Source organism: Drosophila virilis, chromosome 5 (assembly GCF_030788295.1).
Source record: "Drosophila virilis strain 15010-1051.87 chromosome 5, Dvir_AGI_RSII-ME, whole genome shotgun sequence".
In the NCBI taxonomy this organism is placed as follows: Eukaryota; Metazoa; Arthropoda; class Insecta; order Diptera; family Drosophilidae; genus Drosophila; species Drosophila virilis.
In genome coordinates, this window is record NC_091547.1 from 83,438 (window position 1) to 99,637 (window position 16,200).

Here is a 16,200-nt window from a genome sequence, read left to right on the forward strand (position 1 = left end):
AAATCTAAATTTTGACCCAAATCGGCCAAAATGGCAAGGGGTTACATCACGTTTTTTATCAAAATCGGGGTCGGTTCGAAAATCAAACCTTTTTTGATGATTTTTTTTTGAGTTTCTCGGGCAAATAAAGTCTGATTTTCAAATATTATATCTTTTTAAATTTGTACGAATCCCTATTCTAAATTGGCATTCAAACAAATTGAAAATCGACGGGTTACAAAAAGATGTGGACCCGAAAATGTGCTCCTAGTGCTGTGGCTGAGTCGCCTGACCTGGCGGTGGCCATACTAACTTTACCAGCCTTCTTGCCACGTGCGGCTGTAAACGCACCAAGTGCTCCTGAGCACAACGCCAGCTTCTCAGCATCAGGTCCTCTAGTTGCACAAGCGTCTGTGACCCTAAATTCAACTGAAAGAAGAAGGAAGCAAAACGTTAATACAGCTCAGACACACATGACAGGCACAGCTCACACAACCAACGAAGACCGCGGCTCGGTGGAGACTGATCAGACACCGCTAGCGGCACCCGCAGTCAGTAAGGCACCCCTTGCTGTTGGACACAGTGGCATCCAGGCATTGCCAAGACCTGTAGCTGCTGCAACGCCTGCAACAATAACTCCACCTGAAACAAATGAAGAACATATTGAAAGTTCAGCTCACAATAACAACAACAACGTTACTTACCAGACACCAGATAATTCTGCACTAGCAGCAACTAGCCACTACGCACGTGCCACAACACTAACTACGGCCGGCAGCACACCTTCCGATACACCGGACACAGCGGCAGGCTCCACAGCCGCTGCTGCTAGGCACACAATTGCAACGACTGTCAACTCGAGTCCATCTGCAGTCAACGATGTACGGGCTTCTGCACCGGACAGGTCGCCGCACTTTGTAGCTGAGTCGCCTGGCCTGGCTGTGGCCATACTAACTTTACCAGCCATCTTGCCACGTGCGGCTGTAAACGCACCAAATGCTCCCGAGCACAACGCCAGCTTCTCAGCACCAGGTCCTCCGGTTTCACAAACGCCTGTGACTCCAAATACACCTGCAAGAAGAAGGAAGCAAAACGTTAATACAGCTCCGACACACAAGACAGGCACAGCTCACACAACCATCGAAGACCGCAGCTTGGAGGAGACCGATCAGGTACCGCCAGCACTAGCGGCACCCGCAGACAGTAAGGCACCACCTGCTGTTGGACACACTGGCATCCAGGCATTGCCAACACCTGTAGCTGCTGCAACGCCTGCAACAATAATTCCACCTGAAACAAATGAAGAACATATTGAAAGTTCAGCTCACAATAACAACAACAACGTTACTTACCAGACACCAGATAATTCTGCACTAGCAGCAACTAGCCACTACGCACGTGCCACAACACTAACTACGGCCGGCAGCACACCTTCCGATACACCGGACACAGCGGCAGGCTCCACAGCCGCTGCTGCTAGTCACACAATTGCAACGACTGTCAACTCGAGTCCATCTGCAGTCAACGATGTACGGGCTTCTACACCGGACAGGTCGCCGCACTTTGTAGCTGAGTCGCCTGGCCTGGCGGTGGCCATACTAACTTTACCAGCCATCTTGCCACGTGCGGCTGTAAATGCACCAAGGGCTCCCGAGCACAACGCCAGCTTCTCAGCACCAGGTCCTCTGGTTGCACAAACGTCTGTGACTCCAAATACATCTGAAAGAAGAAGGAAACAAAACATTAATACAGCTCTGACACACAAGACAGGCACAGCTCACACAACCATCGAAGACCGCGGCACGGTGGAGAACGATCAGGCGCCGCCAGTACTAGCGACACCCGCAGTCAGTAAGACACTCCCTGCTGTTGGACACAGTGGCATCCAGGCATTGCCAAGACCTGCGCCTGCTGCAACGCCTGCAACAAAAATTCCACCTGAAACAATCGAAGAACATATTGAAAGTTCAGCTCACAACAACAACAACGTCACTTACCAGACACCAGACAACTCTGCACTAGCAGCGACTAGCCACTCCGCACGTGCCACAACGCTAAATACGGCCGGCAACACACCTTCCGATACATCGGACACAGAAATACTGGATGCTGCGTGCTGCCTGCCATAATAAGGCTGTTGTAGTCTTCTGGTCGCCTCCAATCGTGACCTCGTGAGCAACGAAAATTGCCTCTGCCACTTGAAGCCTGAAGGTCATCTACTCAAATCCTGCTGAAAATAAAACAATTTTAAAATATAATTAATTAATATTACTACTACTTACCTTACACTAATAAAAATGTATACTTATAGTATAAGTTTTGCTCAGTTAGAGCCAGAATTGTGGCACCAACAAATTCAATTATAATATTTAAGATATCAATTGAATAAAGATGCTCATCCCCAGCTGTGCAATTCACCACTCCTGCTGGACAGGTAGAGGTGAAATCGCGCAAATGGGGATAAGCTTAGTATTAGTGCGTCTTTCAAAAAGGAAAGAAAAAAAAAAAACCAACAGCAGCGCTTTCCAAGTCAACAAACCCAACAACAACAACAGCCCACGCGAATTATACAGGTGCCAACACACAACGAGCAATCACAACAACAGCAGCAACACCAAACTCCACAGATTGATTGTCCGCTTATGAGAGCGTTGGAGCGGAACGCCAATATCGTCGAGGAGATGGGTAAAAAGATTGATAATTTACTAAATGTATTAATTAAATTTGTCGCCAATACGTTTAAAAATGCCCAACCTTTACATATGCCCATACCTATACAGAATAGTACCATTGTAGAAAATAAACCTATTGATAGCGATTGTCAAATGGCAGGCAGTCACACTATGTATGAAGCCACTGACACGAATAATAATGAATAATCTGAATAGTAGCCCTAATAATTTGAATACAACTTCTACCACTAATAGCAACTTAGATGCATATAGTGGCAATCAGGTAGGCAGCCCCTTTAGGATTGCCTACTGGAATGCTGCAGGGGTGGGGAATAAGTTACTAGAATTAGAACTGTTTATGCAACGCCATAAAATTGATATAATGATGATAATAGAGACTCGTATTAATACTAGCGCAAATACAATTATTAGCTCGAATGTTTTGAAGATTAATGGGTACCTCACATACTTTGCTACCCATCCAGATAACTACAAAAGTGGAGGTGTAGCAATCTTAGTTAAAAATGATATTAAGCATATCGCTTTGCAGCCAATATCGGAAAATTTTATGCAGTGTGCTCCAATTGCCTTGATGAGTAGTGAGAGGAATAAAAATATAATAATAATTGCAGCTATATACTGCCCACCACAGCCTAAATGGTCTTCAGAGCAATTTAGCAGGCTATTCAAAAATATAGACGATGGATGCAATGGCTCATCTGGCTTTATGCTATGTGGGGATTGGAACGCTAAGCATATGACAGGCGGAAAATGCCGTCGGCAATTGACTTTGCCGTATATGGCGGACTACAAAATGCGCGACTAAGAACGTATACGACGACAGACTAAGATTCGGACCACTTGCCTGTTCATATTGAAATGGGCATAGAAGGGCTAAATGTTGTTAATATGATGAAAGGAAATCGTAAAATATTGCTGCCAGTGAATGCGAACATAAAAGAGTTCCAAGAGTACTTAAATCGATGCATATTGCTAAACATTGAGATAAGATCAGGCGCCGATATAGAGGACGCTGTTGACATTTTAAATAAGAATATATACGAGGCAGCAGCAGACTCAATACAAGAACAGCGGCATGGGCAGGATAAACTGTACCGACGAACGAATAGCGGACAATATAGGCTTAATGGGCACTTACGAGGGCTGATAAAGATGAAGCAGGTATATAAAAGGCAATTAATGCTTTTGCGTTGTCCGAATGCAAGAAAAATGTATAGACAAGTACAAAATCGGCTAAAGAAAGAGCTATGTTTGTCAAAAGTGAATACTATGAATGAGTTATTGAAGCAGATTGATGTTCAGGATCGCTATAAAATGCAAAAATTATGGAGGCTAACAAATAATTTGAAAAGGCAGCCGCAACCAAATTGGCCGCTAAAGTTAGAGATAGCTAGTGGCAGTAGTTGTAGGATAAACGGCAATATAACGTGGACACGAAGTAATGAGGAGAAGGCTGAGGCGTTTGCATGTCATTTGGAGAAACGCTTCACACCAAATCTGACAAATACACATGTTGTGCGTAACCTGATTGCAGATGAGCTATTAGAGCTAAAGCGAAAAAAGCTGGAGCAATTCGAAGAGAATACAGATAGAATGTCCGTTCAGCCATTTCGCCCGATAAGTGTTAGCGAGACTATGCTAGAGATAGATATGCTAGAGTTAAATAAGTCTCCTGGCATGGACAATATTGACAATAGGGTTATTAAATCATTGCCTGAGAAGGCGGTTATATACTTAGTACTTATATTCAATTGTATATTGAGGTATGGGCTTTTTCCTAGGCAATGGAAATGTGCAGAGATCAGTATGGTATTAAAGCCTGGTAAAAATACAGGAGAGATATCGTCATATAGACCAATTAGTCTACTAGCAGGTTTCTCAAAATTGTTTGAGAAACTGCTGCTGAATAGGCTATTCGAATCCAAAGAGTTTGCAAATGCTATACCAAGCCACCAATTTGAGTTCAGAAAAAACCATGGTACCGAGCAGCAGCTGGCTCGTGTGACTCAATATATATTGAATGCTTACGAGAAGCGACAATATTGCTCGGCTGTATTTATAGATATCAGCGAAGCGTTTGACCGTGTATGGCACGCTGGGCTATTAGTAAAATTAATAAAATTGCTGCCACTTGCACTGTATAATGTGCTGGAAAGCTACTTGGCTGAGCGAATATTTATTGTAAAATGCAATGACGGCATAAAGTCAAGGCCTGGAAAAGTGTGTGCAGGTGTACCCCAGGGCAGTGTGCTCGGGCCTATATTATATACAATATTTTCTTCAGACATGCCACTACCTAGACTTGTAATGAAAGAATATGCATCGTTCGAACCCAATAAGATGCAGCTGTCAACATATGCTGATGAGGCAGTGAATTTAAATGAAAAATACTTAATACATTTGATGCGTTGGGCAGAGAAATGGTGCATAAAGATAAATAGTAGCAAAACAGCGCATGTAATGTTTAGCACGCGGAGGCTGGATGTGACACTAGTAGGGCTGTGTCCAAAGATAAATGGACAAACGATCGAAAATAATGGGCGGCACCGATACTTGGGCTTAGTATTGGATAGAAAACTGACACTGAATATACACATAACTCAGCTTTGCATAAGGCTGGGTGGAGTACACAAAAAGCTGGACTGGTTGCTGGGAAAAAATAGTAGGCTAACTAGAAATTGCAAGGCTGTGGTATATAAGCAGCTGATCGCACCTATATGGCAATACGCGCTTCCTGTATGGGGAGCATTGGTATCAAATAGGCAAATAAAAAGGATAGAAACAATGCAGAATAAAATCTTGCGGACATGCATGAATGCCAGTTGGTATACAAGGAATAAGACGTTGAGGGATGCGTATGGGATAAAAAGCGTAGATGAAGTATATCAGTTGGCTAGCGATAGATAGCTAGCGATCACTAAGCTGTCATCCGAACATTGAAGCTCGGAAACTGTTACTAGAACCATTTATACCAGTGCGGCTACTAAGGCCCAGGTACACGGAGCAATTGGATAGATTCATGGCGCCACTACGGCAGCAGCAGTTAACACAGCAGAGAGAGGTAGCTGAGGAGAGGTTGCCAACGCTGTTGCAGCTAGAAGAAGATGAGCAAGAGGCTGAAAGGAGGGCCGCTATGCTTGCCGAGTGGGAACGGAGGCGAGCTATGGGGCCTCCAAAACGTTTTGATGAATGCACAATAAACATGCTTCGTCGCAAACTTAAAGCGGGCACAATAACTCGCGAAAACTTAATGCTGCTAATCGACAACCAGCCACCACAGATACTAATTCTACCTGACCTGCAGCACGAACACTTGCAGCGGCAGCATCAGGAACTAATACGGACGGCAGAGCCGGCCCCAGAGGCCATAATACAATCGGCTATAGATACCGATGAATTGCAACTAGAGCGCAGCCTTGATATGTTGGAGCAGGCACTGGGACAGGAGATGGATGATGCGCTCAATATTGCAGGAAATAATATTCAAATTGAAATGCAGCAGCGGCTCGCAGACAATGAGTCAGTGCAGCTGAATACAAATGAGCTGCAAATGCAGCATGGCCAACGGCTATGCGGCAGCAGCACTAACAATACAAATGCTACTTATACTAACAATGTAAATAATGATAATGATAGTGATTTTGATAATGATGAATTTGAATTGTTCTTGTCAACTTACCTGCAGAAGAAGGCTGAATTGAATCCCTCGTTGGTACACTCAGTACAGCCTGGCCCGCTCTCCTTGCGGCGGCAAAATAACTTATATCCCTCGCTGGTCTATATAGTACAGCCTGGCCCGCTCTCCCTGCGGCGGCAAAATGATCTACATCCCTCGTTGCAGCCTGAGACTGAGCCTGGCCCGCTTTCCCCGCGGTGGCATAACTATGTCCATCCAACGGTGCAGCAGCAACTGCAGCCTGATTCGCTTCCTGAGCGGCGGCAAAACAATACAAATTCCGAGCAGTTGCCACTGGATATGCCTGGGCTCATTGTGGAGCGCCAGGTTGACAGATGTCCAACGACGCAGCAGCTGATGGAGCCTGGCCCCCCTGAGGAGCTGGAAATGCAGCTGGTGCCTGTGCGGGGGCAGCCTGGGCCATCACGGCCGCCATCGATGACCGAGCATGATTTGCAGCAACGACAATCGACGCCTGTAAAGCGAAAGGATGAGAATTTAATGCTGCCTGCAAAACGTAGATGCACTTACCAAATGGCGTCAATTCGGAGGCGACTGCAAGGGCCGCTCCAAGATGAGCTGCTGCCTGACAAGCGGCAGTGGCAGCAGCAGCGTATCGGCCAGGAGGCACTGGCTATGGCCGGGCCATATCCGATGTTTTTCACAGTAGTCATACCTGAAAAAAGAAAAAGGCAATTTAGACGGACTCCGCAATGTAGGAAAAGAGCACGTACCTGCCTCCCAGCACACGCGGAACTCGTGCGGGCGCCCCTGCAGACGGAGCTGCAATGGTCAATGGCCATGCTCCGGCCTCGAAGAAGTCCAAACTGGCCGACTCAGCGCGGCCCATATGGAATCCAAAATGCACACCATGTGCACGACACTTTTATATGCAGCGACTCCTGTTTGCATAGTGGTGTCCATGAGAAGCGGCAGCACAATCCAATAAGCCAGCGGAGGCGTCGTCGGATGCGGTCAAATGCCCATGCGAGGCTTATTGCGCATCAGCAAATGAATGCGTCGGCGCCTGTGTGGCGGCCTGTACATGGCTGGCGGCGTCTGGCGCATAGAAAAGCGCGACCTCTGAGCGCAATTATCAAATCTGATAGCAATTCGATATAAATCTGTAAAAAGAAACATTTATAATTAGTTATATGTTAAGAAATTAATGTTTGCAAAAATGCGACTTACCTCTGTTAAAAAGTTTTCGATTTCCACGTTGCGACGGGAAAAAAAATTTATACGCAGAGCATATGTAGTCAAATCTAACTGTATATTGCGTAGCGTTGCCACCTATGCAGTGTTGCCATACTGACAGTTTTTAGTTGTTAAAGCAATTTAGTATTATTAGGGAATTAGTACTTTTAGTATTTTAGTATAAGTATTTATTGTATTTAGTACGTAAGTTTAATACAGACACATTCTATGTGTCTAACAACATGTTTATAGAGTTAGGATACAATGTTGCCAAATAATGTTCTTATATGTTGCTAAAGTGAAAGTAACGGAAAAGAATAAAGCAAGTCACGGAGGAATTTCATTCCACTGCTGACATATATTGTGCTCGGATGCACTCAACTTAAAAAGAAAAATGTGTCCGGTTGCCTTATGGCGGCCTGCCCTATGCCAATAGGGAAACAGTTATGTGACTGCTTTATTTATAAACAATGTTTTCAAACTCGTAAACTTTCCTTATTTTAATTTCACAATGACCAAGATGGGACGCCATTTATATATGCGGACTAAGCAGTACCGATACTATTGTTTGTCTAGGCAAAAAACAGTGTAAGAGCTCTTTGATGAACAGCAGCAGCGGCGTTTTTATTTGCACCAGTCGTCATAGTAAAATGTGTCCGGTTGTCCTTGGCGGCCTGTACATAGGGAAACAGCTTTGAGACCGCCTTATTTATAAACTATGTTTGCGAACTCGTAAGTTTACCTTATTTAAATTTCACAATGTCCAAGATGGGACGCCATTTATATCTTCGTAGTGAGCATTATCGATGCCATTATTTGTCTAGGCGGAAATAGTACGAGTCCATGTGTATATTGTCGAATTGAGTTTTTGAAGAGGAATCGAAAACTCAAAGAATATTTGATACTTAAAGGTGGTACACATTATTATTAAAATTCTGGCCATGGCAGGGCAACTGAATATAATTAAAATTAGAGATGCTAATTACATACATTTCTCTAGTTAAATGCCGGTTGAACTATCGATATAAAAACTAATCGAATGCTCTCAATGGGGAAACGATCGGAATATAAACCTCGTACGATAGTAATCTCGTCAGGTTGTCAGGACCAACAATATACATCTAGAATAGGTCTTACTATTAATTCGAACGTAACCAGAATTCATAAACTACAATTTTTAATTGCTAGTATGTTTCCCATGCCAAATTGACAGTTGCACCAACCAAACAAACCACGAAATATTGTTTTCCAAGTGCAGGATTGGTTGTAACACGTCGCATGTTACTATAAAAAAACAACTTACTTATTTACGATATGATTTTCTAGCTAAACATATTAAAATAAAGGTTAAAGTTAAGTATGTTAACTTTAAAATGTGAATTATATTTATTAGCATTTTTTTCGCGTCACATTTTCGTAGATTAGAAAGTACAATTTCATTTCATTGACTCAGTATAAATTGTATAAATACTACAGATTTGCAAAAATATTTAAAAATAATACGATAGTACAATTCATGATTTGTTCGATAGATAATTTGTAAGATAATACATATAAATAATACAACAGACTAGAGCCAATACATGTATTAGGTTATTTCGGTTTTATTGAAATATTGAGATTCTTGTTTCTCGATTTTTAAATATGTAATACAGTCGGCCGTTTCTATTGCCATTAATGTTATGTTATGTTAAAAGTGTGTATACACATATTTAGCAAACGAATTATGATAATACGGCATGCATTGGGCACATTTTTACCGTTAATTCACAAAGTGAAGCATGCACGCAGGTTTTGAACAATGTTTGTTGGTTGTCAGTTTGTTTATCGGTACTTTGGCTCACGCTAACTCCCGCTATAAGATTTTTAACTTGCGGTACGTTGCTCACTGCCTTTAAGTTGCATCTTTTTATATATACTATTTTAAACAGTTTTGCCGAATGGGTTGTATTTGACCCAAAGTTCTTACCTGCTTTTCATTTATTCCCCTAAAATATTTATCTAACTACAGGATGCTTTTTGGTGTACACAAATTTGAACCAAGTGTGTAAGACAATTTTAATGCATTTTTATAGTACAAATATATGTGTACGCTTTGTTTTTATATAATGTAGTAAGAACCGGTTCAGCTGATCGTTGTCTAACACGAAAAGTTCAACCAAAAACAATATAAATCAATTTATATGTAATAAATACATGTGCTTATGATATGATCGAAAATAGTATTGGCTATGTTGACTTTGTAAACATTCATCAGCATCTTAATGCGGTACTTTATGTCATATGCATTATTATAAAAAGAGTAACAAGACGCATCAATTTAATAGTGTTTGCTTATAGTATGAATACATTTATAATATTTCATAACGATATTAACATAATATTTTCCCAATATTATATTTTATGTAGGATTTGAAAACCGGGAAGAGAAGAATCTTTACAAATTTGCCCAATCCATACAAGCATATATTTATAGTATTCATGCATATATATTTTTATCAAGGTTTTTTTGTGCTTTTATTTTGTTTAGAAATAAAGAAGCTGTACAAGATTGCATCCTTTTATTATAGGAGAGTGATAAGCAAGTTAAGCAAAGTGTCAAACATTGCCTATGTTACTTACACATAGCATAGGCAACAAAAGTTTTGCCAGCGTCAAGTGACGTTTTAAACTTTTAATAGTTTTGTTAATAAATATTTTGTTTTAAGTTATATAATTAAAAGTGTAGGTTTAACTTTGAGACTGCACAGCATTTTATGTAAGAATTATACATTAATATTTTTATATAAGTTGTATTACTTATTATTTGTTTATGTTGAGTCTTATAAAATTGAGTAAAAATTACTTTGTAATAAAAATACGAACATCGTTAACTTATTAAATGTAACAGTTTAAGGGTTAAGCTTGCTAAGCACAGAGTTGGAAGTTCTTATTTTTAGTAATAAAACCAAAAGTAATAAATTAGAATTTGCCGATTTGATGATGTGAATTTACCACTACTGGGTGTTTGCGTTGTAAATTGAGGTGGCTCTGCCTACCTTTTACTAGTACCGTAGAGCGTATAATGAATCAGTCTTTGCGTGTCACAAATATTAAATTAGTATGCAATATGTAATTACAACAAAGTATATAAAAATGACTAAGGAAATTATACACTAAGGCATCGCTAAATTGGTGCTTGAGCTGTCATGTTCCGTATTCAGTATAAAAACTGTTTAAGATGGCTTTTGTTTTTGCATCATTTTAAATTAAATTTGCTATGCCATTTGAAAAATATAAAATGAGTTACCATTAAATTTAATTAGTGGGTAATACATACGACGTTTACCAATGCTTTGTGTTTACTTTAAGATTGATTTCTGATTTATAAAGTGTAAGTTAGTGTGTATATGCATTTTGAATTGGAATATATGAATGAACATTTATTTTAACATTTAAATTTTAATCGTAATAGTGTATTTTATTTTTAATTTTAATTTTGTTGTTCGAATGTCATAAAAAAAAGTAACGAATTAAAATCTTAGCTCTTAGGTTTTATCTCGCCCTTTGAATACATACATAGAATAAAATACGTATAAGCATAATTTAATCAGTGTGAAATTTAATTTGGTTACAGATGGGTGTTGAAGGAGTCGGAAGAGTAATTGTTTATTTACTTACAGATTTTTCTTATTTAATATTAACCTGACTATAAAAATACATTATATTATATTTATATATATATGTTTGTTATATATGTATATAAGTATATATAATATGTATGCAATTTATAATTAACTGTTTTGTGATTGAATGCATATCGTTTGTGACATCGAGTTTGACATTAACACAAACTTTCTAACATAGTTATGCTTTTTTTTAGGCTGATGTCAGTATATGTATACGTGGTTATTGATAATTTACTTGTTCTGCTGCACGCCAACATGCGGCGATTTATAAAAGTTTTGCACAAACTCAGAGAGGCTGTAAACGGCACCTGGTCCTTTACCAGCGCTCATACATATGAAGTCACCCAAACAATGCAAGTTAGCTACAAAAACAAAAACAATTAGAATTAATGTGTAAGTGATAACAGGAACATAATTTTACTGTTCGAAAGAATGGGTGGATATGAGGGTGGCGGCTTAATCCAGCTACCATCTGGTCGACGCATGTGTCGACGATCCGATGAGAACTCAATTAGATATGTATCTGCGGGAATGACTCTGAAAAATCTGGAAAAATAAGAAATTTTAGCTTATAGTAGGCATCAGTTTTATGCATTATTTACCTGTGATGCTCCGGTCGCAGTGCGAGATCGGACCGGAAAGTCTCTGTAACGTATTTATGAAAATATGTGGGAAATGGTAGTGTGGTATCCAAATCGAATACCAAACAGCGGTTGGGCAAGGGATTGTGCATAAAGAAGACATGATAGTCCTGTCAATAAAATGAAGTATTAGCGTGCAGTGTATAAACGTATATGTATGGTTTTGCAAGACGAATTACCCATATCACAACTTGATCATCGCCACGTCCGGCTTTTTGGCGCCAGAGCGGTACAGTTCGCCCCTCATTCGACACAAATACTGCATAGCATTTGCTCAACTCCTCAGGGCGCGTGCGTTTAACCTGCTCACATAACTTCCAAACGTTCTCCTCGCTGTAAACGAATGAACCCTTATATAATATAGATAAGCACACTTGCAGTGTGTGTTCGTGTTATAGAATACGCAAAGATAATGACGACATTGTGTGTGTGTATTTCAGTGCGTTCACTTCTAAGAAGTTTTGTAGTTGTTCTTCAGTAAAAATGTAGAACAAGTAAATTTTTGTATTACATTTAAGGTTCCAATATTTAAAATTTTTTTTTATTTTCACGACTTTTGATGGTAAGGAACAAAAGTTAGCAAGAATGCGCTATTGATTTGGATTAGGGTATAAAACAAAAAAATTATTTGCTACTTACAAACATATTCAATAAATTGAGCCGTTGTATGCTTGCCAATGTAAAACTGATGAGCAACAGTTGGATGGGGGTAATTTTACATAAATACAGATATGTAATATAATCAGCTATTTACATTTCCTGTGGTTTAAAAATTACTTTCGCGGTAAGAATCAAAATAGCCTGTCAATTTTCAGAGGTTGGGTGTGATATCAAATCAATATGGGAAGCTGACGCTTAAACTTATTAGTTTGAATCTAAGAAGGCGACTACATGCTTACCTCGTGTTTAATGGTTAGCACACATTGTAAAAGTTATTTAAATGCTTCCCTAATTTACATAGCGCGAAGAAGAGAGTGAGAGAACAAGAGAGAGAATGAGCAGAGTAAAGAGCAAATGAGCTGAATAGAGAGCACAAGAGCCGCAGAGAGAAAGGCAGAGCGCATGACAGAGAAAGAACAAGCAGGACAGCGCGCAAGTGTTTATTTTATTGCAACATTGTACATGAGACACAAACAATTTTGTTAAATCTGAGTGCAAATGTTAGTACACTTGCATTTGACAAAATAATTAACAAACTGTTTTTGCGAGCTAGGGAAAATTCGATGTTAATATGCATACATATGTAACCTTATTACACCTTTACTTTATTGATGTTTTTCGTTAATAGTTATGTTGTGCTTAGTATATGTATGTATGTAGATAAGAATGTATAACAGGTTTTAAGGCTTCACAGTATTTTGTTGCGCGCTGTAGCCTGCCAACGCACAATTTTTGCAATTTACATTTCTAATTGTAATAAGAACACTATTATGCACAATACTAAGTAATGTGTTATATGTATGTGTATTGATTCGTTTCTGCTTTTCTTGTTGTCGTTTGTAGCCTTTTTATAGGTAAAACGCGCCTTTTACACGCGATAATAAAAAAGCAACAAACGAAATCCCTCCGTGGCCAGCCCAATATTACAACCCATGCAACCCTCATACGCTGATACTGCTTTTGTTAACGGACATGACCGTTTGACCTAATTTTGGAGCTGGTTGCGTCGCCGCGATAGGAAGAATAAGAGAGTTAGACTCGAGTAATGAGTAAATTCAAATGCAGAGCAAGTAATTTCAACGAGCAAAAAGCACGAAACGAGCACGGGTTAAATTAAAGTATTCATAGAACAGGCGGATGGTTGGAATGTTGATGCCAAAACTCAGATAACTCACAAAACAAGGTACATAATGAAAATACAAAAACTTCCCCCAGTAAGAAACAAAGGACGTACGTTTTAATTTAAAAAAAAAACGTAATATTTTAAAATATGGCATTGTATATATTGTAGTTTAGATTATACAAACATATGTTCATGTAAGAAGAAGGCTAATGTTCAAAATATACTGTTTACTTTATTTGTTTGTAATAAAAGAGATCATTGTTAATGAGTTTTAAGAAATGAAGCATTTATATATATATTTAATTTTTTGTTGTGGTTGGGCTGCTGACGCAGCATAAGAGTACTACTAACCAGTAACAGGACACATAGGAGCAATCCGCAATTTTAGGAAATAAAAAATCTGTAGTCATTTTGATGCGTTGCCAGTGAGCTTTCTTTTTTGTTGTTGTTGGTTTCTATTTATTGTTTTAGATTTGTTGTTGCTGATGATATACGAGGAAATTCACCTGAATTGTCAATCGGAATTTTCACTGCACACGCATATACTCGGGGATAATCGCTGTATAAGGCGCTTGAAAGTAGTTCGTTGTGTTGTGCTGGTGTGCGTTTTAACGGGCTATATCATTTGGGTGACGAATGCTCTAGATGGAGCCTGCCATAAAATGCTTGTGAGCTACAATGTTTCTTTTTTGGTTATGTAGGATGGCTCACTTTCAGCACTGTCGGCAATCCATTTGATGATAAAATTAAAAATTCAGAGATTGTTGACAGTACAAGATTTTTGCTTTTCAATTTAACTGCTTTCGCATTGCTTTTAACCGTAAGCTTGTTCGCAGGATGCTGAGACAAACAGAGGACCGCACGCGGGGCATACACACATACAGGTATTTATACACAGCAGAGCACACTCACGCAATGAGCCGAATTATGGAAGATGTTTTCTTAACATCGTTAAAGCTATATTAATATTGTTAAACACTTGAACAGTGCCACACAAATTAACAGAATAATAAGGCTTTTGCTATTTATGAAACACAGCGGCCGTAACTGCAGAGTCGCTCTCTCAGTAAAAAACGCGTCTATGTTGTTTTGATGTTTACTTTCGCAGACAGTTGATAAGCCTCCATGTGTTTGGTTGGTTAGGGTTCATGTGTATATATATATGTATGTTTGATTTTCACACGCGCGCGTATGAGGCCTTAATGTTGTTCACGAGTTCCCGGGTTTCCATAGACTTGAGGAAAACAATTCTCTCAACTTCAAAGGGAAATTTGCAACCTATTTTCTATTTATCTAGTGTTGACTAATACCTAAATGTTGGAGACTATTCGATAACATCGTTTGCGGTGCTGTTGAAAGAGTTTTGCGCACAAGGGCCAACTAACCCTTGCTGTCGTTGTTGTGACACTCAGCCTTCTGTTTTCAACCACTCGCCCATTAAACGAGTAACACATAATTTAATCATTTCTATCTAATCTAACTTATAACAATAATTGACAGGCTCAAGCCATGCAATACATATTACTCATTAAAGTAACAGTAATTTCTTTTGGTGTGCTGGTGTGTGATTTAATGGGTTACTATTTGGGCGACGAAGGCATGAGCTTAGCCCTGGAATTCAACACCTGTAAAAATACACCATTTGATTTACTGCACATTTTCGCCCTAGTTAAGGCGCTGATTGAATTAAGTTTTAATGATAAAATAACAAAATATATTTGCAGAGAATGCAGATATGATTATAGCTGCTTTTGTATTGATTTTTAGCGTTAACTTTTAAGCAGAATACTGACAGACACAAACAGAGAGCCAAAGAGGGACTACACGCATGTACAACATATATATGTGTTTATACACCGCACGCTTACGAGTACACACAACGGCACATAAACAAAATCTCTTTACACACCAAGTGGAAATATTTTAATATTGCGACAACACTACACATAACAAATCAACATGATGATTTTTCTAATAATTTTCCGCTTAGTCTCCTTTTAGTTACGCGTGTCTGTACGTTCATAGGCAATTATCAAGAGGAATTGATAAGGTTCCCATGTTTATGATTCGTTGGAATGGCGTCGCGTGTCCGCGGCGTTTGTGTTGTGTACACGTTCCCGGTTCTCCACAGACTTCAATAACATGCAATTCTCTTAGCTACTAAAGGGAATTTGCATCCAATATTTTCACTTGCGTTAGTGTTGTCTAATGTCATTAGTTAGTATTTTTATTCGATAACATTCAATACAGCTCTGTTGAAATAAGTAGAATTACGCACATTATTCTCGCTGCTATGACACTCGCCCTTCTAACGGCTCTTTCAATCAACTTGAAAATTATATGACCAATTTAATAATTTTTATCTAATCTAACTAAAAATACAGGTTGATTGACAGGTTCAGGCCTTTTATTTTTATTAATATTAGCTATCATATTTACGCTCAAGTAAATGTATACTTATATTTATTTTTTAAAAGATAAGAGCGAATTCGTTTATTTAAAGTCAATTTTCATCTGCCAGCCTAGGTTGAAGAAGAATAAGTGTGTAATATACAAACTTATT

The 16,200-nt window shown here is 39.2% G+C and overlaps 2 protein-coding genes across 8 annotated transcripts in view; one reads left to right on the forward strand and one right to left on the reverse strand.

The window, feature by feature from the left end:
- Window positions 1–224: 224 nt before the first annotated feature.
- LOC116650857 (uncharacterized) lies at window positions 225–2,108 on the forward strand. The gene has a single exon (XM_032435730.1). The coding sequence runs from the start codon at window positions 225–227 to the stop codon at window positions 2,106–2,108; it is 1,884 nt and encodes a 627-aa protein (XP_032291621.1).
- An 8,209-nt stretch (window positions 2,109–10,317) lies between these two features.
- Window positions 10,318–16,200, reverse strand: part of tun (N-terminal glutamine amidase tungus) — a 98,063-nt gene continuing 92,180 nt past the window's right edge. Inside the window, exons 1-6 of one of the 7 annotated variants that reach the window (XM_070210095.1) lie at window positions 15,547–15,789; window positions 13,989–14,356; window positions 12,034–12,187; window positions 11,816–11,964; window positions 11,635–11,759; window positions 10,318–11,575 (exon numbers count right to left, since the gene is read on the reverse strand). In XM_070210095.1, coding sequence (XP_070066196.1) covers window positions 11,445–11,575; window positions 11,635–11,759; window positions 11,816–11,964; window positions 12,034–12,187; window positions 13,989–14,047 — 618 coding nt within the window. In that variant the 5' untranslated portion in view covers window positions 14,048–14,356; window positions 15,547–15,789 and the 3' untranslated portion in view covers window positions 10,318–11,444. Of the gene's footprint in view, window positions 11,576–11,634; window positions 11,760–11,815; window positions 11,965–12,033; window positions 12,188–12,493; window positions 12,619–13,988; window positions 15,790–16,200 lie in introns of those variants that run through there. The other 6 variants (XM_070210094.1, XM_070210096.1, XM_032436069.2 and 3 more) reach the window with 6 other exon arrangements.